Genomic DNA, 25,510 nt, shown 5'->3' on the forward strand with positions numbered 1-25,510 from the left:
AGTTGATTTTCATCACCAGCCGCCTAAAATCCATAAAATATTCCCAAAGGTGTTCAGGTAGCAAAATCTTCGCTGTCCAGTGTGATCTAAATTTGTTGAATTTGATGTCTTGCCCCTCGAGTTTCTGTTGGGTCTCCTATCAAAACCAATGCAGAAGGTCACAGAGTAAGGGGGCGGAACAGTCACCGAAATGCATTACGATTTTCCAATTGAAAGGAGTTTTGCTCCGATACCATTTTTAAATATTCTCCTCATTGGGCATGAATTGGTGGTGAATTTGTACTGATTTCACCAGTGAGAAAACCATTAAACACTTGGGTTATTCAGGTCTGTTTCAGAGACAGAGGGTTGCAAATTTCCATTAATTCCTCAGAAAATACTTGTCAGGACGATCAGATGTTTTCTGATGAATGTGTTTTAGCACACGGCTCCCATACATCATTAGCGGAAAGTGATCTAAGAACATGAGTTTATATTTTCGTGGGTCATTCGGGCTCTACACGATATATTATACACACAGTGCGGGTAGATAATGGAGTAAAACACGAAAATCTGCAAACACCGTGGTTGAAGTAAAAACGCGACGCTGGAGAAACACGGTTGGTCAAACAGTGTCCTTTATGTAGCAAAGATAAAGATACAGAACCAAAATTTCAGGCTTGACCCCTTCATTCAAGATATGAACAAAATGTAGACAGGCGTCCGAACAAAATGGGGGGAGGGCAGAGGGAGAAGCACGGTCCTACAGGCAGACGGTAATAAGTGGATAAGGGAGAGAGGGCACAGCAGCAAACAGAGGGAGAGGGGATGGCTCCGTTAATGGAGAAGGAAGGGGATGGAGAACAGACAGGGGGAAGGGAAGGAGAATGGGGAGTGGGCGAGCAGAAACCGGAGTAGTCTATGTTAATGCCATCCGGTTGGAGAGTGTCCAGACGGAAAATCAAGTGTTGTTCCTTCAGTTTACGGATGGTCTTGGTGGGAGAGTACATGAGGCCATGGACGGACATGTGAGCGCGGGAGTGGGGCGCAGAATTGAAGTGGTCGGCCACTGGGAGATCCCTGTCATTGATGAGGACACCACCTTCATGGACAGATCACGGGTAGATAATAGGAACTATTTAAATATAGTATGGACTAAAACTTTTCTTAATATGGGACATGTGGCAACATTTCTTCATAACGAGCAAGGCATGTAGCTTCAAAGCAGTAATAAATATCGCGCCGTCGGTGCACTGAATACACACGATTCTTGGGATATAAATCTTCAGAACTGTAACGCTGGATCTTCCAATGTTTGCCTGAGGAACTTAGTACCTCATGAACATCGATACTAATCACTGCGATAGTCAATGAGCAATGTCAGCTGAATCTAAATGTGTTCATTTCTGTCCCTAATTGTGCAAGATGCGATCGAACCATTTGATTGCACGTGGATTTCAATTAGTCCTAACTATTTCAATTTTTGAAACCAATCCCAGCTTTCTAACATAATTAATCAAGCTTATAACAAAGGCAATTTGCAGACATGATTTCTATTTTCATGTTTAAGTCTTCTCTTGCCACTTGATATTGTTTCCATTCCCGGGGGGGGGGGGGGGGGGGGGAACACACGACTGTTCTCTTGTGCCTGCCATCCCTTAGCTTTCGTAGGACTGTGGTTGCAGCCCAGGTATTTTGGAGATGGCAGGTAGTGAAGGGAACGGCAGTGGATAGGTATCGACGAAGCGCATCGCTTTGCCCTGGATCTGTGGAGCACCCACCCACGAATGTGTAAAGTATTCCGCATCATCCCTAGCGTTCAATACATCCACGTTGATCATCTACACGAGTGGTTTTCAAACTGCCCCCTAAACTCATGTTCCAACTTAAATAATCCCTATGGTATAGGTGCTCTGCGATTACTTAAAGTGGGATGTGAGTGGGAAGGGAAGGTTGAGAATCCCTGCTCTGGACCGAATTGTCACTGAAATATTTTGCTTGAGATAAATTGTCATTGGCCCGTTTCCTTTGGAGTTCTGAAACCGTGCACATAACGAGTCAATGAGGGACGATTAGAACAGTGGTTTTCAAACATTTGCGTTCCACTCACATCCCACCTTAAGCCATCCCTTACTAATCACAGAGCACCGATGGCAGAGGGATTATTTAAAGTGGGATGTGAGTTTAGGGGGGCAGTTTGAAAACCACTGATCTACACAAACCACATTTTTCGTCTCACGTCCCCATCAACTCCCATTCAGCAGGTACAATTCGCACCCACGTCTTTGGGAAACGAGAGCAATCCAGGCGAAATCCACGCGGTCACGGGAAGAATGTGCAAACTCCACCCAGGCAGCGCCGGACGCGCCAGGATCGAATCCTGGTACTGTGCGGCAGCGGGTTCATGACCTCCACCACCACCACGCGGGACGGCAACCCTCTGGGGTGTCAGGAGATGGGTCACTCACTCCAGGATACCCGGCCACTCTATTGATGTGGTGGTCTAGTTGAGTTTCTGATCAGATCGTTAATGGTGAGGGGCTCGGCCATGGATTCAGTGCAAGGTTGAAGATGGTCTTTGCAAGGCACTTCTTTGGCAAGAATCTTATTTGCCTTGATGGGAGCAGTTAACCTAAAATTTGATGCAGGGCTGCTTCACAGAGAGAGAAAAAAATAACAGAAAATGTTGGAAATATGTATAGAGAACAAATGATTCAGGAAATGCGCTCCTATTGTATCTGCTTTACGAATTCTGCTTGTGAAACACGCCGGAGTCACCGATGGGCCGAGAGCGCCATCCGCAGCTCAAATGCGACCCGAAACCAAGGGGACGCTGAGAGTTCGCTTGCAAGCGCATTGGCGACGATTGGGTCCTGCTAACCCGAGAGAAAAGTCGAGAGTTTGGTCAATCCGGGTTTTTGTCTGAAAGCCGCTGTCTACAAAGCGATCTGCTATGTCATCAATTTCAGCTGGATTCAACTTTAAATTATTAGCAAGTAATAAAATTGATGGCTGAAAGTTTTAGGCACATGGTCATTTGGATGTCTGGTGGCCAAATGCCTTTCTGATTGTGGGAGGGAGGGAGCGAAATTATTCCCATGAAAGATGTGATGTCTTCCGTTTGAAGAATTTCTGCACTTTCACTGGACCTGCCATACCAATGGTCAAATCTAAATCAGACCTGAACCGAAAATAAAGTAGATAAACGACCTTTTTTTAATGAAATGTACCTGAAATGCTTTTTTTGTGTGTGCGGGGGGGGGGGGGGGGGGAATAAATTGTGTCTGAGAGGCAGGAATCAATCAACTTTAGTTCAGAAAAATTGTCACAAAATATCTCAGATATAAAGATATCACAGTGGCCACAATTTTTTAAATGTTTCTTAATAATATCTGGGATTTTACGGAGTCGCGAAATACTTCCTTCGTTGTTTTGATTTAAAACATGGACTCATTTATCCCAAGGTACGCCTGAAAGAAAGGCAAGCGAGCGGTCCTGTCCATGACAGGATACACTGAGCAATCCTTGCTTCTCAGCCAAAGGATAAACGCGAAGCCTCAGCAAGAGGCGTCAGGGATCATTTAAATCTCGAGATCTGGCTGCGATGCCCAACGAATGACAGACGCAGTTCGAAAATGCTCTCGGCAAACAGTGTGAGAAGCAACACCAGAAACGGTTTCTTTGGACGCGCATCTTCTCGTTGTGCCCTGGCGAGCTGAAGACCAGATTTAAATGTATACGCGCTCTGAAGAAGCGCTTGTCTCGCTGTGGGAATAAATAAGACCGGTTGCTGCAGACTTGTTTCAGAATAACATAGCAGTGGCTTATTGCCGGTGCCCGAAACTTATTGAACAATAGGAGTGAAGTGGTCTTACATGGACATTAACCGTGTTGATCTGCTGTCTTTCAACCAGTGGATGATGGGCAGATTGATGGAAAGCTCTTGCGTCCCATCTCGCAGGGGAAAGAATGTGTCGCGTTTCTACCATTGTTCCTCTAAACTCGAAGGCTTGCCGACACTTTTTTTAAAAAAAAAACCTCTTCATACAAATTTATAAGCGCCAGGAAGTCCCAGTTATGAGGCGTCGGTGACCAGGTTGGAGAGGGCGCTTCGAAAGCTACCTGTTCCCCCTAAATTAACGTCCGAAAATATCTTTATTTCTGGTGGGGGGGGGGGGAGGGGAGGGGGGACGACAACTAATTTACTCGATATTATATTTGTGATATTTACTTTTTGATCATTCCCAACGAGCAGCAACCATGACATTAGTTCTGGGATTGAAGACTCTGTGGTTTTTGGCGTTCTCCTCACTTTCCCACACACTGGCAGTCAATAACAGTGGGAGATGGTGGTAAGTTGGTCGTCAGTGAATGCAAAATAACGTCTCTTGAGCAGTAAAAATCCAGATGCGAATGTATTGTTCGAAATTGTGATGAATAGTCGAAAATATCGAGGTCAAGGATCCAAATTCATTCTGTTTTAATTGCTTGGTTTAATTTCCAGGGGGATTGTAAATATTGCGTCTTCTTCGAATCTATTGACCGACTCGAAATATGTCCAACTGGTTTTGGATCCAAGCTTGCAGCTGCTGAGCCGAAAGCAAAGGAAATTGATCCGCCAGAACCCGGGCATACTGCATAGCATCACGGAAGGCCTGCAGCACGCCATCAGGGAGTGTAAGTGGCAGTTCCGCAGTCGACGCTGGAACTGTCCAACATCACAAACTCCCAACATCTTCGGCAAGATCGTCAACCGAGGTAGGATCTCTCGGTCGAGAATGAGTAACAGCAGCACCTATTTACAGTCGTCGTCTCTAAACCCCCTAAAAAAAATCCTCCGGTATTAAACCCTCGAATCTAGGTCAATTCCATCCCACTCCCACCCAGCCCACTCCAATTCACGTGCACAAATTAAGGTTTGTTTTAATATCGAAACCGAATTGCCCCTGGCCTGAGCCGGATGAAGCCGGCAGTAGAAACGTTTAAATACCATGGGCTACCATTTAAACCAGTGGTTCTCAACGTTTTTCTTTCCACTCACATCCCACTTTAAGTAATCCCTCTGCCATCGGTGCTCTGTGAATAGTCAGGGGTTGCTTAAGGTGGGATGTGGGTGGGAAGGGAAGGTTGAGAATCCCTGCTCTCGACCCAATAGTTAGTGAAATATTTGGCTTGGGGAAAATGGTCATTGGCCTTTGGAATTCTGTAACCGTGCACATAACGAGTCCATTAGGGGACGATTAAACAGTGGTTTTCAAACTTTTTCTTTCCACACACATCCCACCTTAAGCAACCCCTTACAGAGCATGTATGGCAAAGAGATTACTTAAGGTGGGATGTGAATGGAAGGAAAACGTTTGAGAACCACTGGTTAAACGATCAAAATTAGAATGAAAATAATTCTAAGCCTTCGGTTGTTAGTGTTCCCTCTTCATAGTCCTCTAGGTGTTGGTACCAGGGAAGTTCCCACTCTGAGCCTGCGAATGGGTCTGTCAGAAAGCACTGGGAGCACATGAGCTGTGCATTTCCTCAACACCCGGCCTGAAAGGGAGACGGAGCCGCTCCTGGGATCCCACTCTGAGCCGGGCATTCATTCTTGGCCAACACGTTGACTTGGGTGAAGGCTCGTTTTGGGGAGTCGAGGCGCATTCCTGAGAATCTCGAGTCACCATCCAGTGCACTTCCTGTTCCAGGGGCGGGAGTGGTGGGGGGGGGGGGGGGGGGGAGTAGGAGAGGGGGGCTCATTGGCTCAACTCCTTGTCAACCCATACCGTTCTGAAGTTTCACACACGGCTTGGCTAACTCTGGCCAGGGTTCACTGCCCCCCTCCACCTTCAACGTCTTCTTTGATTCTTGCTCCACATCTCAGGGGACCTCATCCCCGTTGTCTGCGTATCTCATTCTTCCCCTGTGTGCCTGCATACCTTCGGCTGCTCCCGCTTTGCCTCCCAGAGACAGATGCTGCCCCATTTCTTTCGATTTTTTTTTAACACTCGGTTCTCAGACTCGCAACCATTCACAACATTGTGGCGCCCGCCTCTCTCATATTCACCTCCCTTGATGTGGGTTTCCCTCTCCTCGGCCTCCGCGGCTCTTGTGAACTTGCGAACGCTTCATCGTATCAACTCGACATAGAACATTACTGCAGAGTACAGGCCCTTCGGCCATCGATGTTGTGCTGACCCATAAATTCCTACCCAAAAAAATACGAAACCCTCCCTGCCAGGTAACCCTCCATTTTTCTTCCATCCATGTGCCTGCCTACGAGTCTTTTAAATGCCCCCAATGTTCCAGCCTCCACCACCACCCCCGACAAGGCATTCCGGGCACCCACAACTCTCTGGGTTAAAAAAACTTCCCCTTGGCGTTTCCCCTAAACTTCCCTCCCTTCACTTTGTACAGACGTCCTCTGGTGTTTCCTATTCCCGCCCTGGGGGAAAAGGCGCTGGCTGTCCACCTTATCGATGCCTCTCAGAATCTTGTAGACGAGCTCACTTTTGTGTCTCCATCTCTACGTTTGCCAAATGCCCCTGACTCCAGCGCTGCAGACCCGTCCTTCAATTCCTGCCTCTCCTTCTCCTCGCGTCCCATCTTTAGATTCTCACCCCCGTTCCTCCCTCCTCTTTTCGACTCTTTTAATTTTGTTCTAATTCTCCTAACGCCGACCCCCCTCCCCCCCCCCCCCCCCTCTCCAACTCCCCTTGCAGGCTGCCGTGAGACGGCCTTCATCTTCGCTTTGACTAGTGCGGCGGTGACTCACTCGGTGTCCCGCTCCTGCTCCGAGGGGTTCATCGAGTCGTGCACATGCGATTACCGGCGGCGGGGACCCGGCGGAGCGGACTGGCACTGGGGTGGATGCAGTGACAACATTGATTTCGGCCGCGTCTTCGGCCGCGAGTTCGTGGATTCGAACGAGAGGGGCAGAGACCTGCGCTATCTGACCAACCTGCACAACAACGAAGCTGGCAGACGGGTAACGATCCCATGATTTCAGTGCATGAACTACCTACGGCGGTAACAAAATGAAGGGGAGGTATCTCGCATGTCTGGGGAACGAAAAAAAACAGATAGCTCGGGAAATTATTCTCTCTTTGTTAAATTCTCCCATATTTACAGAAGTAATTGTCAGGTCCTGAAGGCACTGCGAAATACACACAGTGCACTTCTTTCAAATGTAACATTTCAAGTCGTCACCTTTATTTATCGTTCATTCCACGGTAAAGACAAGATAGAGTTTCTCCAGGAGCACGGGGCAGATTTACTTAAATATAAGTTAGAACAGAAGTTAAAATATTAAGACGTAGGCACTGTACTCTATCCACGTCTGTTCTGGAGATTCAGGAGCCTGGTGGCTTGGGGAGGAGGAGGAGGAGGAGGAGGAGGTGGGGGTGGGGGGGGGGGGGAAGCTGTTGCCCAATCTGGGGCCGAGTGCTGCGTGTACCTCGATGGCAGAAGGGAGAACAGTTTGCGTGAGGGGTGTGTGGAGTCCTTCAACATGTTCATTGCTCTCCTTGTGCCTTTAATTTTGGGTGCAGAAAAGATACCAACATAAAATGCGACGCACTCTGTCAATCCAAATTTTTTTTAAAAAAGGGAGAATGAGGCAATGTTCAGGAATGGGGAAGCATGTGTGGAGAAAGCATCAGTTCAGGTCCCTGGTCTTTCATGGGTCCGAGGGTGGAGAAAGCGAGAGGGGGTGGGGGTGATGCCATTTACTGGGGGAGTGGCCAATGGCACAAGTGCTGTCCGAGAGAGGGGAGTCACTGCGGCTTGTCCGTCTGGGGAATGGTGGGGGGGTGGCGCAGGTGTAAATAGAAGATACGTGAGAACAGGGGAGAGTGAACAGAATAACGCTGGAACCAGTAGCGTCACTCAGTGCGGTAACTCGTGGTGTCACCCCCCCCCCCCTCCCCCCCCCCCCCACCCTCCACCCCCCCTCCCCCCCCCCCATGGACATCCTCCCGTACCAGACCATACAGAATCCTTAGTAATGTTTTTTGTACTCATTGTAAATCGTAATTCCCGGAGATCACTGAATGTAACGGCAATAGTAGTGAGATAAACAGCTGGCAGAATTAACATTGCCCCTTTAAATTACAATATCATACACACGGCCGGAATATATTTACATTGTTTCATGTGGTTAAAGTGAAAATTCGGTAAGAAAACAATAGAATTCGAAATAAAAACGTTTAAGAACTACATCAAAATTATGTTGATTTTAACGTTAAACTTTATTGTTACATGAGATAAATGGATCAGATTTGCATAATCAATATGAATTCTAACAACAAAATTATTTTGTAAAATCTTTCTACACTGAATGACGACGTTATTAGTAACTGACCGGAAACTTTTTTTTATTTTTCTCCTTCTTTTCCTTTAATTACTACTTCATTCTCAAAAAAGTTTTCATCTCGGTTCACAAACACTAATCCACACAATATTATAGCTAAAACACCAGAAAAGCTGACAAAAGCAGCGACTGTAAAAACACCAGCAGCAACAAAAACAACAGCGCTTGCTGATGCAGATAAAACCAGGTGATTTGAAGCGTCGTTGTCATTGGGGAATAATGACAGGTCTAACCGGAGCACGTTAGAAGGTTCAAAAAGTAAATGAGCATCCAGGTTTTAGCCCTGTAGGTATATTAATACATGTAAGCTTGGCTTACGAAAAATATTTTTGTTGTTATAATGAATGACAGGAGTATTTTTATTTTAAAAAATAATAAATTTCTGCTGAAACACAGCACAACAAGTTTATAGACAGTCATTTTGGTGTCACCCCCTCTGATGGTGTCATCTAGTGCAGTCTGCACCCCTCACACCCTCCGAGTGATGCCAGGGACTGGAACTGTGGGATATAAAGCATTTGCTGGAAATCAAACAGAATATTAGAGCAGGACAGGCAGCATTTGTGGAGAGTGAAAAAATGAGTTACCATCATAGCTTGATGATCTTTCTTCATCAGAATTGACGAGTTCTGGTCCGAACTGGGATGGTTGCCTGAACTTGCTGAATTCAGAGTTGAGTCCTGTGAGCTGTAATGTGACAATTTGAGTGAAGAGATACCGATCCTTGCTCTTACAAGTGTGGTCTCACAAATCTCTGGTGAGACCACACAGAGTATTGTGTTCAGTCCTGGTCACGTCATTATGGGAAGGATGTGGAAGCTGTGGAGAGGGTGCAGAAGAGATTTACCAGGATGCTGCCTGAACTGGGAAGCAAGTCATATGAGGCAAGGTTAGCAGAGCTGGGACTTTTCTCTTTGGAGTGTAGAAGGATGAGAGGAGACTTAATAGAGGTCGACGAGATAATGAGAGGCAAAGATAGGGTGGTCAGCCAACCCCTGTTTTCCAAGGCAAGATCAGCAAACACCAGAGGATGAAGTGAAGGGAGGGAGGGTTTAGGGAAGACATCAGGGGTAAGGTTTTTACACAGAGAGTTGTGGGGTCCTGGAATACCTTGCTGGGGATGGTGGTGGAGGCTGAAACATTAGGGGCAATTAAGAGATTCTTACACAGGCACATGGATGGAAGGAAAATAGAGGGTTATGGGGTAGGGAGGGTATAGTACTTTTTTTAGGTATATACTGTATGGGCCAGCACAACATTGAGGGCCAAAGGGCCTGTACTGAGCTGTAGTGTTCTATGTTCTTGCACTGGGTGTTACTGTGTCAGAAAGCAAAGAGAGTCCAGAATGGGAATGTTGTGGAGAATTAAAGCAATAGGTAATGCATTTGAGATGCACTGGTAACTGGGGTCCAGAATCAAGATCAGAACAAGTCATGAAATTTGTTGTTTTGCGGCAGCATCACAGAGCAAACATTCATATAAACTACATTTAAAACAATAAAATTGTACAAGAGCAAATCAAAGTCAGGCAGTGTCATTAGTTCATTGATCATTCAGGAATCTGATGGTGGAGGGGTAGAAGCTGTCCTTGTGCCGCTGGGTGCTCGGCTTCAGGTTCCTGTACCTTTTTCCCAATAGTGGCGAGTGAAGAGGGCGTGGCCTGGGTGGTGGGGGTCCTTGAGGTTAGAGGCTGCTTTTTTAAGACACTGCCTTATGTAGATGTCCTCAGTGGAGTGAAGTTTGATGCCTGTGATGTCACAGGTCAAGTTAACAATCCTCTGGAATTTATTCTTGTCCTGAGCATTGGCACCTTCATACCAGACAGTGACGCAACCAGCCAGAATGCTCGCCTTGGTACACCTGTAGAAGTTTATGAGCATCTTCGGTGGCATACCGAATCTCCTTAAACTCATCACGAAGTATAGCCGCTGGCGAGCCTCTTTCATGATTGCATCAACATGGAGGCTCCAGGACAGATCCTTGGGGATGTTGACACCCAGAAATTGAAATTCTTGACCCTCTCCACTACTGACCACTCGATGAGGACTGGGTCATGTCCTCCTGAAGTCCACAATCATCTCCTTGGTTTTGCTAATGTTGAGCGCAAGGTTGTTGTTGTGACACCACTCAACGAGTTGATCTATCTCTTCCTGTACACCTCCTCATTGCCATCTGTGATTTTGCAAACAACCGTGGTGTCATCGGCATATTTGAAGATAGCATTTATGGGGAAGCAATGCATTTGATTAAAAGTAAAATTGACTGCTGCTTCACCTGAAAGAGCTGGTTTGGCCTTTGGATGGTGGAACATCAAGTGATAAAAAAAGTCTGATGTGCATCACCCTTATTTACTTGGGAAGGTGAGGAGAGAAAGGGAATGGATATTGTTGGAGACGAACGACCAGGGAGTCAGAGGGGGGTGGTCCATGCAGTGCACTGGGAGCGCAACATTAAATGAGGCAGACATCATAGAGCACAAGCCTTTGCAATGTAGCGACTGGTGGGGTGGAAGGTGAGGATCAGGGTGAAAGCAAAAATCTGGGAACTGGAGTAGAGGTCCATCAGTTAAGGTGGAGGAAATGGCATGGTTAGTGTCGTGGTTAGTGCAACACTGTTACAGCACCAGCCACCCCGGGTTCAAACCGCCATCTTTAAGGAGTTTGTAAGTTCTCCCCATGACCTGTGTGGGTGTCCTCCAGATGCTATGGTTTCCTCCCACCCTTCAAAATGTACAGAGGTTGTAGGTTAATTGAGTGTAATTGGGTGACATGAGCTTATGGGTCAGAAGGGCCTGTTACCGTGTTGTATGTCTACATTAAAACTACCCGCGTGGAAATGTCTTCATTAGAACAGAATGGAGTCCCGGTAGGAAGCAGGATGTTTCCTGGGATGACGTTATTGCAGTTGCCCTGGGCCTTGCAGTCAGGACAGCAGTTGGAGTATCGTTTTATCCTTGCGTGGAAAAGGGAATTCAGATGCCTGTTCTTGTCTGTGAGGTCGAATGAGGTTTTGTGGGAAGGATTTTAATGTTGGCATCATCACCAAACAGGCAGGGCTGGTTACTGGACCTCCCCATGTGTTGCTGTCCACAGGGAAAATATGCTCTATTCCACCAAGAGGCTGTGGCGAATGCTGCAGTCAAACAGTAAAGTCTGCAGACACCATGGTCGAAGTAAAAACACGACGCTGGAGAAACTCAGCGTAAAAATACATCACCAACGTTTCGGGCTTGAGCCCTTTATCAAAGTGTGAGCAAAATGTAGACAGGCACCTGAACAAAATGGTCGGGGGGGCAGGAGGTAATAGGCAGATCAAGGAGGGAGGGTACAGCAGCAAACAGAAGGTGGGGGGATGGCTCTGTGCATGGAGATTGAAGGAAGTGGCGAACTGGAGGAAAGAAGATAGAGGGATGGGGAAGGGAAGGAGAACAGGGAGAGGTCAATGATAATGCCGTCCGGTTGGAGAGTGACCACACAGAAAATTAGGTGTTGCTCCTCCAATTTATGGGTGGCCATGGTGGGACAGTACATGAGGCCGTAGCAAGGGAGTGGAGTGCGGAATTGAAGAGTTTGGCCACTGGGAGATCCTTCAGACTTGTCAGTCATCAGACTGATTCCTTTCCAATGGTATAATTTCCCTATCTTCTTGTTGAGCTAATCTGGCTGGCGATATTATATTCTTTCTCAGCATGGTAGGCATAGTGGTTCGCACAATGCCTTTTCAGCGCCAGCGATTCGAATCCCATGCTGTCTGTAAGGAATTTGTACGTTCTCCCTGTGTCTGCGTGGGTTTTCCCATCCGATTTCCTCCCATCATTCAAAACGTACCGGGAGTGTTGGTTAATTGGGTATAAATTGGGAGGCACGGACTCGCTCGTGGGCCTAAAGGGCCTGTTACCGTGCTGTATATGTAAAAAAAATTTAATTAAAATTTTTTTGTACCCTTCATTGCTATTTGGTGATGTCCCTTGAATGTAATATGGCTGTAATGTTGGATATGGATTAAAAGTGAACAGAGCATTCTGTCTGCCAGCTCCTAGGCTCCCCCTTGGCTAACTGCCCCCTTATTACCTCAAGTGCTTTGCCGGATGTGAAATGATTAGTGATTTGGACATTGATATGAATGGATATTTCACATATTTTGGTGATGTTAGTTGAAGGGTAGATGTTAGTTGAAGATGTTAGTTTGTAAAAATCCAAAATAAATCCAGAACATTCTGGAAACACTCCAGCAGGTCAGACAGCGTCTGTGAGGTGAAACGGTCAATGCTTCAAGTCAAAGGCCCTTCATCAGAACCAGGAAAGAGAATAACAACACACTGACTCACTTCTCACTTCTCCAGTTCTGACGATGGGTCGCTTGACTAGAAACATTAATTCCGCTTCTCTCTCCACAGACGCTGCTTGACTCACTGAGTGTTTCCAGCTTTATCTCCTTTTATTTCAGACTTAAGCTTCTGCAGTTTTACTTTCACTTTCAGTTGGAGAGAAACCCCTGTCTTTTTCTTAAATGGGATCAGGTAGATGCTGCCTTTAAGGTCACAACTGAAACAGGAACACTGGATAACAAAGATTTTGCTACCTGAACACCTTTGGGAGTATTTTATGGATTTTAGGGGGCTGGTGATGAAAATCAACTTAAAAATTTCCTATCATGTACCATTGTTTAGATAGAACCTATTTTTATGACTTCCTGTCATACTTTAAGTCTACCAGTATATTGTCCACAAAGCAAGCTGTTTTGGTCAGTCCAAGCATGTCTGGGCATGAACTCGGTGCAAGTGCTATGCAGATGTTGTCTTAGTTCTGGGCATGCTTAGTCAGGATAGATGCAGACAAGCTATAAAAGCAGCTCACATATACAGATGCTGTGCATTACATTGATTATAGATCGAATGCCTGTTGATGCACATGTTCCTTAGGCAATAGCAGAGTGAATGTACTTAACAACAGCATTTATTGTCTTCAGGAAGATTCAATACAGCAAAAATGTTGCAACAGCTGTGATACATTCTGTTACATTTATGGTGCGTATACGCTGAAGGCTCAAAGACGCAGCATGACTGCACTTATTAAGAGAGCCCTTGAGCTCTACTTTGGTTGTAAAATTGGTGACCGAGACAAACCCTGGGCTCCTCACATTAGTTGTGCAACAGGTGCAGTCAACCTGAGAGCTTGAACGTGCAATTAAACAGGCTAAATTCAATAAAAGTTAATTTAATGTTTCTCCAACTTCCTACGTGATATGGAAAATCTGAAATCATCTTTGTGTTCAGCTTAAAGTTGTCTATCAAAATCCCCAATTTTTTTCAGGAAGCAAACTTTTTGGAAAAAAAATTGTTGTCCAGTGTAAACTTATAAGAGAAACACAAAGAGCTACAAATGCTGGAATGTTCAGCAGATGACTACTGGAGGTACCCAGACCAACAGGCAAGAGGTCATCGAGCGCCTTCGCTCTGTCCGCTGCAATAACGGTGACCACTCCGTGGCCAACCATTTCAATTCCACACCCCATTCCCACATTGACATGTCTGCCCATGGCCTCATGCACCACCAAGCTGAGGCTACACGCAATATCCACCTATGACCTCTTGCATGCTGGCCTGTGTACCACCACCCCTTTCCCCCCTCCCCTCAGTGCTCCTTCTTCCCTCCTCTCCTTCCCCCACATTTTTATTCAGGCACTTTTTGCTCATACCTTGATGAAGGGCCCAGGCCCGAAACGTTGGTTGTATTCATTTGCTTTCTATAAATGCTGTGTGGCATGTTGAAATTCTCAAGCACTTTGATGTGTGGTGTAACCTTGAATTTATAGGGATTTTTAATCGAATAACACATATTCTGACTGTTTATATTTGTTGCTGAGGAGTTTGACTTTACATTCTGTAAAGGGACATGAATGGTTAGAGTTCAGTAGCGAATACTAACTAAGAGTTCAGGTTGAAATACTAATTTCTCCCCTCCCACCGCACACCGCCCCCAACAAAAATTCCAGGTCAAAAGGAGACTGGATAGTGGTTCTCAACCGTTTTTCTCTACTCACATGCCACTTTAAGTTATTCCTTACTAACCACAGAGCATCTATGCATCCTGTGCCATGGGTGCTCTGTGGTTAGTAAGGGATTACTTAAGGTGGTATGTGAGTAGAAAAAAACGGTTGAGAACTGCTGGGATAAAGGATAAAGTGGAAAAAGTAAACAGGTCATAACAGGTTAATAGAGGACAAAGAGAAATAAAGGTCAACTGATTGCATTGGTAAATGAGCAAGTCGCAAATCAGAGCAAACTGGAAACAAACAGGTCACCCTCCTGCAGAAAGAGGAAAGAGTAAACGGATCACAACAATGAGAAGAAAGCAAATGCCAAAGTACAATTTAAGAAGTAAAGGATTTAAAGGAACAGCAAATAAATGGACCACGAGAGAAGATCAAAGAGCAGAAGGCCAATCATTGCGAAGGTTCATGATGGACCGAGCAAATGGGTCGGTCACAAGAGATTCTGGAGGAGAAAGTCAACAGGTAACGATAGAGGTTAAAGAGGAGGAAAAGAAAATCAGGGCTCTTCTGAAGAAGAGAATGTAGAACAGAGAAGAAGAGATAAGAGGGATTAAGAAGAAGATAAATTATTAGAGGAGGAGAAAGTCAATAGCTCACAATGTACATTGGGGGTTAAAAGGAAGACAGCAAATCTACCATTATGGCGGTGAAAACAAAGAAGTCACCATAAACATTAAAAAGAGACCTCCAGCAGATGCCACCAGGCCTGGATTAACCATTAAGCAAAATAAGCATGTGCTTGGGGAACCACTGAGTTTTTTCTCCCCAGTTCCAGATTGACCAGGTGTAGCTGAACTAGGGCCCCACAAAAAGGGTCCCCCCACATTAAATGAAAAAAAAATGTATATACAGGTTATATTTAATAAAGTTGTGGCTTCTGGAAGAAAAGAGAATTTTTAATCTATTATTTCACATTCAGCACTTAATGAGTGCAAATGTCTTGTCAGTCAGACAATGGAAGGGTCGAGGGGAAACCATCGTTGGGCTGTGTTTAGAGCATCAGTCAGCCTTAATCCAGCCCTGGATGTTATAGATGTAATAGGGAAATAAAGTTTAAAGAGGAGAAAAAGAGGTTGAAGGCAGCGAGAGCGAACAAGCTAGCTCAATAGGTGGAGCTCAAAGGTGAAAGAATGAACTGGAGAAGAGCACAGGGTGACACCGGGAAGGGTGGGTGAACTCTGTCTGTCCATCGTTTGTCAGTTTCGTGGAGTCGGAGGGAACAAATTCAGCAGGTAAACTCAGTGCAATGCCCAATAATGGAACAACAACACAGAAGGAAGCCATTCGGCCCACCGGGTGCATGCTGGCTTCCATGGGAACAACGCCATCAGTTCTTCCTTCTTCTCGGCTCTCTGTATCACTGCAACCACCTCTCTCACATGTGTCTACCAGGTTCGCTTTGACTCCCTCTGCCACTAACCTGCCCGCGGGCACAGAGAGAACGTGCACATTCAGAACTGAAGCTGAGTGTTCTATGAACTTGGGGGAGTGGGGGGAGGGACAGAACCTGAGTATAGGGGAGCAGGAGTTGGAGTAAGTTCCCGAGGGAGGGATTGTTAGGGTGCGTTACCATAACGTAAAAATTCAATGGCAGTTCAGTGTTTAACAAAAATCTCCGATTAAAACCCTAGTAGAGGGTATGATAACTAAGTCAATGAAATCTGTGCATATAAACCACCTGGACACATTAACAAATAAGGCATTGTGCCAGCAGACTGAATGAACATCACTGTAATTGGTTCAGTTCAGTGACTTAGTTGCATTGTAGCACGAGAAATGTTTTGTGGACACTAATATTATAAAATTCGATTGAATAATTGTATGCATGGGGTGAAAGATTACCATACGAGAGAGAATTGTGTCGGGTCATGCTTGATCTGTTTCTAAAGAGAAGCAGCAGCAAATAACCCCTAGACTTCCTTGGCATCTGGCTGGGGCTGTGATGGTGCATGCCAGTGCATCGGCCAGTCCGCTTCGTCGGTTGAATCCAGGCGAACATTACACTGGGGACTCCTTCTCTTCAATCCTGCATCAGTCAGATCCAGTGTAACATTGCTGGCCCTGATCATTTTAATGGACATTCTCAGTTGTGAAAATGGGGAAAGGTTGGTATTTTTAAAAGAAAACGTTGGTTTATGTTTTAATGATTTGTACATGTTTACTATTTAATTAACTTTGCATTCCTTTTATTTTTGTAATTCAAGCCGACCTTAAACATTTTTTATTCAGAGATATATAAAGTTTGGAAATGAAAGCACGCCCAACTTTGGGAAGAGGTGAGGCTTCCCTTCGATCCTCTCCTATCAAAGTGTTAGGGGTAGATCACATCCAATTAACACATTTTGGCTGTTAGGTTTGGACTCTACCCCCTCACCATTCTTCCCCCTTAATCTCGTCAAGTATATTGTCATCTGATTGCACAAGTAGAACCCGACGAAACAGTGTTCTCCGGTCCTCAGTGCAAAACACGCAGACACACACCCAGACATAACACACATACAGACAAACAATACACATAGAGGGCAAGTATTTCATCTATACAAATAAATAAATATATTTTTTTTGTGAATATGAGAGTCTCGGAGGGTGAGTGTGAGCAGTTCCTTTGGTCGTTCACATTCTCACTGCCCGTGGAAAGAAGCTGTTCCTCAGCCTGGTGGTGCTGGCTCTGATCCTCCTGGATCTCTTTCCTAATGGGAGCAGTTGAAAGCTGCTGTGTGCAGGGTGGAAGGGGTCCTCAATAATTTGTGCACCCTCTTCAGACAATGATCCCAGTAGATCATGTCGATGGGGAGGGAGACTCCAGTGATCCTCTCTACCACTCTTCTGGTCCTGTGGATTGACTTCCCATCCATTTCTCTGCAGCAACCGTACCACACTGAGATGCAGTCGGCCAGGACTCTCTCTGTCGAGTGTCTGTAGAAGGTTGACAAATGGCACTCAGTAGCCTTGCCCACTTCAGTCTTCTCAGTTCTAATCTCTAGTCTTTAATTCAGATGCCTGCCTGCTTTTTGCTTTTACATTGAAGAAGGGCTCAGTCCTGAAATGCCGATAATATATCTTTACCTCCTATGGACGCTGCAAGACCAGATGAATTTCTCCAGCAGTTCTGTGTGTTTTTAATTACTATCTCAGCATCTGTAAACTTTCATGTTTCACTCACATCAGAAAGATTTTGGCCCTGGGTGCTGAGGGTGAGTGAGATAGCACTCGCAATTTGTCTCAGCAGTTCTGAACTCAGGTTCAGCAAGTGTGCCCTGTCAAGAGTATTTGTTGGTAGAGGAAGGAAATGTGCAACATTTCATACTAGTAGTCAAAAAGCCAAAATCTTCAGATACTGTACTGAAAATCTGAAAGAATTGTGTTCAGTTCTGGCCACTTTCTTACAGGAGAGGGCACATAGGAGATTTACCAGGATGTTGCTTAGATTGAGAAGCAAGTCTTATGAGGCCAGGTTAACAGAGCTGTGACTTTTCTCTCTGGAGTGAAGAAGGATGAGAGGAGACTTAATAGAGGTCGGTGAGATTCTGAGAGGCATCGATAAGGTGGATGGCCAGCGCCTGTTTTCCAGGGCAGGAAAGACAAACATCAGGGGACATCTGGACAAAGTTTTTTACACAGAGAGTTGTGGGGGCCTGGAATGCCTTGTCAGGGGTTGTGGTGGAGGTTAGAACATTAGGGGTCATTTAACAGACTCTGAGACAGGCTCAGGGATGGAAGAAAAATAGAGGGTTACGATGTAGGGAGATTTTTGTACTTTTTTTTGTTAGAGGAGTATATAGGTCGGCACAACATCGAGGGCCTAAGGGCCTAAGGGCCTGAACTGTGCTGTAAAACAGGAAAGTGCTGGAAAGTATTCTGGAAGTGAGGTAGTATCAGCGGAGAGAGAAACAGAGTTTATGTGGCAGGTTAAAGACCAGCAAAATTAGAAGATAAAAATATTAAATATTTTATTTATTAGAAAATGAAGTCATAACCATAATTACAGAATTAGAATTAACAATTAATCAAAAAACAATTTACATGGTTACAAGATCTAAAAAGAAATCTACAAACCTAACCCCCTCCCAACCTAAATCTACCCCCTTATTCCCCAAAAATAAAGAGGAAAAAAAAAGATAAGGAGAACAACTTCAATCATTTATTTAGTATTCAATGTGGAGATCCAGCCACACGCAACCAGTTTCAGATTCTCAAATTAAAATAATCCAAATATGGGTTCCAAATCTTTTAAAATATCTTAAATTATGTTACCTTCTCCATTGGAATACATGACCTCATTTCTGAATGCCATCTTTGTAAGCTAAGCTCCATCTGATCTCTCCATGAAACAGCTGTACATTTCCTTGCTACAGCTATAGCCCATCTCAAAAATGCCATTTGAAATTTATCTAATTTATGTGATAAAGCCATTTCAGTGAGGTTCCCAATTAAAAAGATCTTTGGGTCTAGAGAAAAATGTATTTTCAAGATTTCCTGCAGACAGTCTCTTAATTTAGCCCAAAAACTTTTAATCTTATCACATGCCCAAACTGAATGCAAAAATGTACCCGTCTGCTCATTGCATCGAAAGCACAAATCTGAAGCCCTCAGTTTATATTGTTTCAAACGTTCAGGAGTTAAATATAATTGATGTATAAAGTTATAAGTTACCAACCTATACCTAACATTAAATAACTTTATCATAGTATTTTTATTAATCTTCCTCCATTTATCTACATCAAACTGAATCCCCAAATCTTCCTCCCATTTAAGTCGTGATTTATGCAAAATCACCTGAGACATTTTTCGTTGTAATAATTTGTACATTTCTGAAATAAATCCTTTCTTTCCTCCATCCCGAATTAATACTCAATAATGATTCTTTAGGTAATTCCAGATGTCTCCCTAAACAATCATACAACATGAATTTAAGTTGATATTAACAAAAAAGGGTATTATTAGGAATTTGGTATTTCTCCTTCAACCTATCAAATGATAAAAAGCGACTCACCTCAAAACAATTATTTATTGTTCTTATTCCTTTCCGGTTCCAAATTTTAAGGAGGTTATTGTCCATCATGAAAAGGAAACTCTTACTTTGCAACAAAGGAGTATATCTGGATAAGAAAATAAAATTTGAATATGTTTTTAACGTTGCAGAGAAAATAAAAGGAATGGCCTCATTACGGTTGAGTCCAAAAGAAAGTGAATGGTGTAACTGCTGGTAGATGGTGGTAGAAGCCTCTTAGTGGCAGATGCTCTGGCTGGAACATGTATCAAATGGAAGGAGTTGAATGAATATAGAGGGGAGAGAATGGAAAGGAAAATTGGAACAGTCACGAATCATTGGAGTGGGTCGAAATAAAAGGGATAGACAACATCCATGGAGTTAAAATGACCAGTTGATGAGCTTTCATCGGAAATAGCCCGGAAACACTGGTTAGCTAAAATTGTCACATTCAGTCCTGAGAGCAGCTGGAAGCTCCAGGCTGCCCTTGCAGATGGAAGAGGTGCTCTGTACCCATGCCATTTCCTATTGAGAGCAAGGATGGGGTCCCCCTGTCTTTATCTTCACCTCCACTGGCCTCCAAATTCAAAGGGTCATTTTGTGTGTTTTCTGCCACCTTCAGCTCGATGCTCTACCTTGCTCCCTTCGTCTATCCACGTTCCAAAGGGACGATTTGCACCACAACTCCCTGACCCACTCCTCTGCGTGCGGTAACGCGCACTCCCCTTCTCTCAGCTCCCTTCCATGCAACATTTTCCCCTTCACCTCTTTAGTGCACTGCACTTGATGCTCACAAGGTGGTCTCATCAATGGAGAAACCAAATGCAGATTGGGTGACCGTCTTGCACACCCTTCTATTTGTTTGTTATGTGAATTTTTCATTTCACTCTGACCTTTCCGTCCATGATCTCTTACACTGTTCCCATGAAGCCAAGGAGAAGCAGCTCATTTCTTGACTAAGAACCTTACAGCCCCTTGAGACTCAACAACGAATTCAATAATGTTGATTCAAAATTACTCGACCTCCATGGGCATCTGGGGTAAAGAATTCTAAAGATTCGTAAACCTTTGAGAGAAGAAATGCTTTTCCTCATGGGCAATCTTTTCTTCTCTCTCTTGATTTAGTAGGCAGCTTGTTTGTTCGGTAAACCGAGGAATGATAGCATTAAATAAGGTTGCAAAGAGAGGAATATGGTAGCAAAGTAGTTAAATTACTGAACCAGTATCTTGAACCATTGATCTTGTGACATAAGTTCTGAGGAACTAAAGTTCAAGTAATTGGATACATCTGGAATAAAGAGTAAGTTTGAGAAAGCTCAACCGCTCAGGTCTTCTTAAAACTCTATTTGGTGTAATGATGTTTTTCAGAGAATTGGCTGTGATTACTTGGTCTGTGACCCCCACCCCATACCTTCTGAAATGGCACAGTGTTTTGCCCCAACATTTTGCGACAAACAGTGCTCTGTGGCTGTTGGAGTCTCAGGGGCCTAGCCAAGACATTTTGTTTAGTTTAGTTTTGTTTAGATGCTGGCTGACCTAGTGATGCTAAGTTCATTTGAAAGAGCAAAATCAATTGTTCACAGCATCGTCAAACTTAGTCTTTGCTTTCGCTACGTATGAAATTGCTCCAAGCTTCCCAGTCCTCCTAAAAGTGGGTTAGAATTTTCTGAGTCATTACACAGAGAGAGAGAGAGAGAGAGAGAGAGAGAGATTCAGCCCATCAATGCCTCTCTGTAAGGTCAATGCAGTCAGTCCAATTCCCAAATGACCCTGTACTTTTTTTCCCTCCCTGTTTCCCTGAGATTGAACCTGCTTTTACTGGCCTTTCAGGCACTGATGACTTGCTTCACAAAAACATTTTTTTTCAATGTCACCCCTCCCTACCCCACCCCCCCCCACCCCCACCCCACCAACCCCAGGTCTTTCACCAGCCCTCTTTGGTTCTCGACTCTTCTGTCAAAGGAACCAGCTCCTCTTTATTCATTTCCTCCAGACCCCAGATGCATTTTGATACAAGCACTGTGAATAAACTCTCCAGAACTGCACCTGAAGATCTGCATCCTTTACGCTTTGTTTGTCTTGTTCGGCAGAGAGTTTAGCCAGTGGGTTTAAATTTAAGGATTAGAAGCGATTTGACAAAAAGGCATGAAGGACTGTGGAGTTCTGGAATACACAGGCTGTAACTTTAGGGAAGCCAGGCCTTCCCTTCACATTGAAAGGGTACCTGGATGGGCAGTAAGGGATGCTAGGCAATGGTAATGCTGATGGTGAATCTTCCCTTATGCAGACTAAAGGCAATTTTGTGTGTTAAATTTCTGTTGTATTACATAACAATAAATAGTATCTGATCTGATATCAAGAACTGTAAACTGTTAGTTCAAGAGGATGAAAGTGGGATGAACCTAAATCAGTCCTTTTTTGCGGCACATAAATAAGAGGGACTGCAGTGCCAGCAAGTGCCACGATTCAGTGGTGAACAACACCATGGGAGATAGGTATCTAGTGCACCTTGGGTGTCATGCATGTGAAAATGTGGCCGCAGAGTATTATCTCAAAGCACTGTTTGCCAAATCCTATAACTTTGCACCAAATATTTAATTGATTCAAATATGAAGTCTCATGGAGTGGAGAGAACCCATGATGCAAAGTAAGAAATGCAAAACCGGCCAATATTGGATTAGAATCAGATCGGGTTTTTTGTCATGAGGATGTGTCTTGAAATTTGCTTTGCGGTAGAACCACTGGGCAGAACAAGATGCAAAATTTACTATAAACTTACAATTATGCAGAAAAGTCATGCAAAAAAAGAGGAAAAGTGTCTGTCGCTTCATTTTCTGTTCAGAAATCTAATGGCGAAGGGGAAGAAGCTGTTTTTATAACGTTGGGTGTGTGTCTTCAGGCTCCTGTACCTCGTTCCTTATGGTAGCAGTGAGAGGAGATGGTGAGGGTCCTTGATGCTGCTTTCTTGAGGCACCACCTTTAAGTCCTTAATAGAGGGAAGACTAATACCCATGATGGTGCTGGCCGAGTTTACAACCCTCTGTAGCCTGTTCCTGTCATGGGCATTGGCACCTCCATACCAGACAGTGATGCAACCAGCAGTTCTGGTTACTTTTAATCTTTCATAGCTGGTCAATGTTAAGTGAGTAATCACCAGGAATCCCTCCACCTTTCCAAAGCTAACATGACATCTGACACCTCAGCCGCATCTGCTCCCAGGATGACGCTTTCCATTCCAGGACATTTGAGATGCCTTCCTTCATCAGAAAATGTGGCTTCCCCTCCACTGCCATTAACTCAGTCCACACCTACATCACCTCTATCTCTTGCACATCTGCCCTGGGGCCTCTTCCCCCGCCCCCCTCCCCACCCCTTCCCTCCATAACTGCAACAAGGACAGGATTCCTCTTGTCCTCATCTAGCACCCCACCAACCTCCACATCCAACATATTATACTCTGTCATTTCCTCCACCAGACACATTTTCCTCTCTCCTCCCCTCTCCATTTTCCGTAGGGATCACTCCCTTCGGGACTCCCTCATCCACCCACCAATTCCCCCCCCCCCCACCCTCCTTCCTGGTACCTACCCCTGTGACCACAAGAAATGCTAAATGCGTATCTACTCCTCCTCCCTCACCACCATTCGGAGCCCCAAAAAGTCACCCATGAATCGGTCGTGGTCATTTTCTGCATCCAGAGCTCCTGATGTGGCCACCTCTACATTGCGGAGACTGGACTCAGACTGGGAGATAGTTTTGTGAAGCACCTTCACTTTGTCTATTGCAACAGCAAGGACCTCCCAGTATCCGACACTTCAATTACATACACCAATGCCCTCATGTACTGCCAGGTTGAGGCTTCCAATAACTTAGAGCACCTTGTATTCTGTCAGAGTGGATTCCAACCAGACAGCATCAATACCGATGTCCAATTTCGCTCTTTCTCTTATCCCTCTTGTCTCCTTTCTTCCAGCTCCCCACCTCTTTCCCTTCTATCAGAGAGCTACCCTTTTTCATTCTCTGCCCCTCTCCCCCGATCAGCTTCTTTTTCTTCTTCACCCTCTCATCCATATCCACCTATTACTTGTTCCTCCCCTTCCCTCATCTTTTTTATTCAGGTGTCTGTTGCATTTTTGGCACTCCTGATGAAGGGCTCAGGCCTGACATGTAGACCACTGCAATAGCAGGGATCTCCCCAGTGGCCACCCATTTCAATTCCCTGCTCCATTCCCTCGTCGACCTTTCTGTCCATGGTCTCGTGCACTGCCAGACTGAGACCACCCGCAAATTGAAGGAAACCCTCATATTCCGTCTGGTCACCTTCCAATCAGATGGACAACGACTTCTCTGGTTTCCATGACACCCCCCCCCACCACTCCCCCATCCCTATGTCTCCTTTCTCTCTTTTTTTCCCTCTGTCTCCTTTCCCCCAGCTCTGCATTCACAGAGCCACCCCCTCCCTGATCAATTCTCACCTTCCCTTTCTCCTGTCCTCCCATCCATATCCAATTACCACCTTTGCCTGTACGCCTGTGCTCCTCCCCCTGCCTTCTCTTCATTTCTCCCCAGCCTTCTAATTCAGGCGCCTGCCTGCTTTTTACTTATACCTTGAGGAAGGCCTCAGGCTCGAAAAGTCGGTTATATATCTTTACCTCCTGTGGACGCTGCGAGACTGGCCGAGTTCCTCCAGCACTTTTGTGTCCTGCACATCATTCTAACAACTGATTTCTACTTTTAAAGTCTCATTTGTTTATCTACACTCCAGTGAGTGAACACAGGTTACATATGCACACACGCTCACGCACACCATGATAAACACACACACACATGATAAAGACACATACACATGATAAACACACACCCCCACCCACCCACACTATGATAAACACACCCACCTACACACACACCCCCACACACACACTCTGATAAACACCCCCACCCACACTCTGATAAACACACCCATCTACATCCCCCCCCCCCCACACACACACTCTGATAAACACCCCCACCCACACACACCTGCTGCAGGAAAAACGCCCATCAAATTGATCATTAAATTTTGGAAATAACCCGTTGCCAAAGTTCATGATCAGTAGACTCGAGTTTTGCCGCAATACACTGATTCTTTACTCGTTCGGGAGCAAAAGATGCCAACGTGTCGAATGCCCAGTGCAAGTTCCCGGTCTGCCCCTCTCCATTTTATCACGACTGCACGTCTCCTTTGCCTCGGTACTTTCTTGCTTGGACGTCTCCTTTGCGGAGGTTATTAGTATGTGAGATGTATAGACGCCGGTCCTCCTCTGTCTCGGATACCTTGCATCCATCACAGTTGAGACTGGCCAGGGATCATTCAAAGCGAGTGCGTTGTTTTCCAATGGCAACGTGTTTACATGTACTGACTGATCGGTCTTTATCAATTTCACAGACAGTCCATGCCGAGATGAGACAGGAGTGTAAATGTCATGGAATGTCTGGCTCTTGCACGGTTAAAACCTGCTGGATGCGGCTCCCCACCTTTCGGACAGTGAGTAACTTGCTAAAAGACCGGTTTGACGGAGCTTCCCGAGTGATCTACAGTAACAAAGGCAGTAACCGTGCCTCGCGGGCAGATATGCGGTACTTGGAGCCCGAGAACCCCGCTCACAAACCGCACTCTCCCCAGGACCTGGTCTACTTCGAGAAATCGCCCAACTTCTGCGCGGCCAACAGCAAGGTGGGGACCGCAGGTACCACGGGGCGAGCTTGCAACAGCACCTCGCTGGGCCTGGACGGCTGCGATCTGCTCTGCTGCGGGAGGGGGTTCCGTTCTCTGATCCAAAGGGTCACCGAGAGGTGCCATTGCACTTTTCACTGGTGCTGCCACGTCCACTGCCTGAACTGCACGACCACCCAAACTCTGCACGAGTGCCTTTGAGGGTCCGGGCGCCTTGTGCTGCGGGGGGGAGGGGGGGGAGGGTCGGAGCCTGGGGTGTCACGCCAACAGTCGTGGGATATCTGATCGACATGAAAAGGAAGGGTAATCCCACAAGGGACATGTCTGCTGAACAGCAAAAGACTGCAAACTGTGATACACAAGTCCCTCAGGGAGACTTATCCAGCGTCTGCAAAATTTGTACCGGGTATTCACTCCC

General features: G+C 45.4%; 1 protein-coding gene across 1 annotated transcript; it reads left to right on the forward strand.

The window, feature by feature from the left end:
* Positions 1 to 4,239: 4,239 nt before the first annotated feature.
* On the forward strand, positions 4,240 to 25,293 carry wnt1 (wingless-type MMTV integration site family, member 1). The gene is made up of 4 exons (XM_069905656.1): positions 4,240 to 4,331; positions 4,484 to 4,737; positions 6,687 to 6,952; positions 24,805 to 25,293. The coding sequence occupies exons 1-4, from the start codon at positions 4,240 to 4,242 to the stop codon at positions 25,291 to 25,293; spliced, it is 1,101 nt and encodes a 366-aa protein (XP_069761757.1).
* Positions 25,294 to 25,510: the final 217 nt, after the last annotated feature.

This window comes from Narcine bancroftii, chromosome 12, assembly GCF_036971445.1.
Source record: "Narcine bancroftii isolate sNarBan1 chromosome 12, sNarBan1.hap1, whole genome shotgun sequence".
Classification (NCBI taxonomy): Eukaryota; Metazoa; Chordata; class Chondrichthyes; order Torpediniformes; family Narcinidae; genus Narcine; species Narcine bancroftii.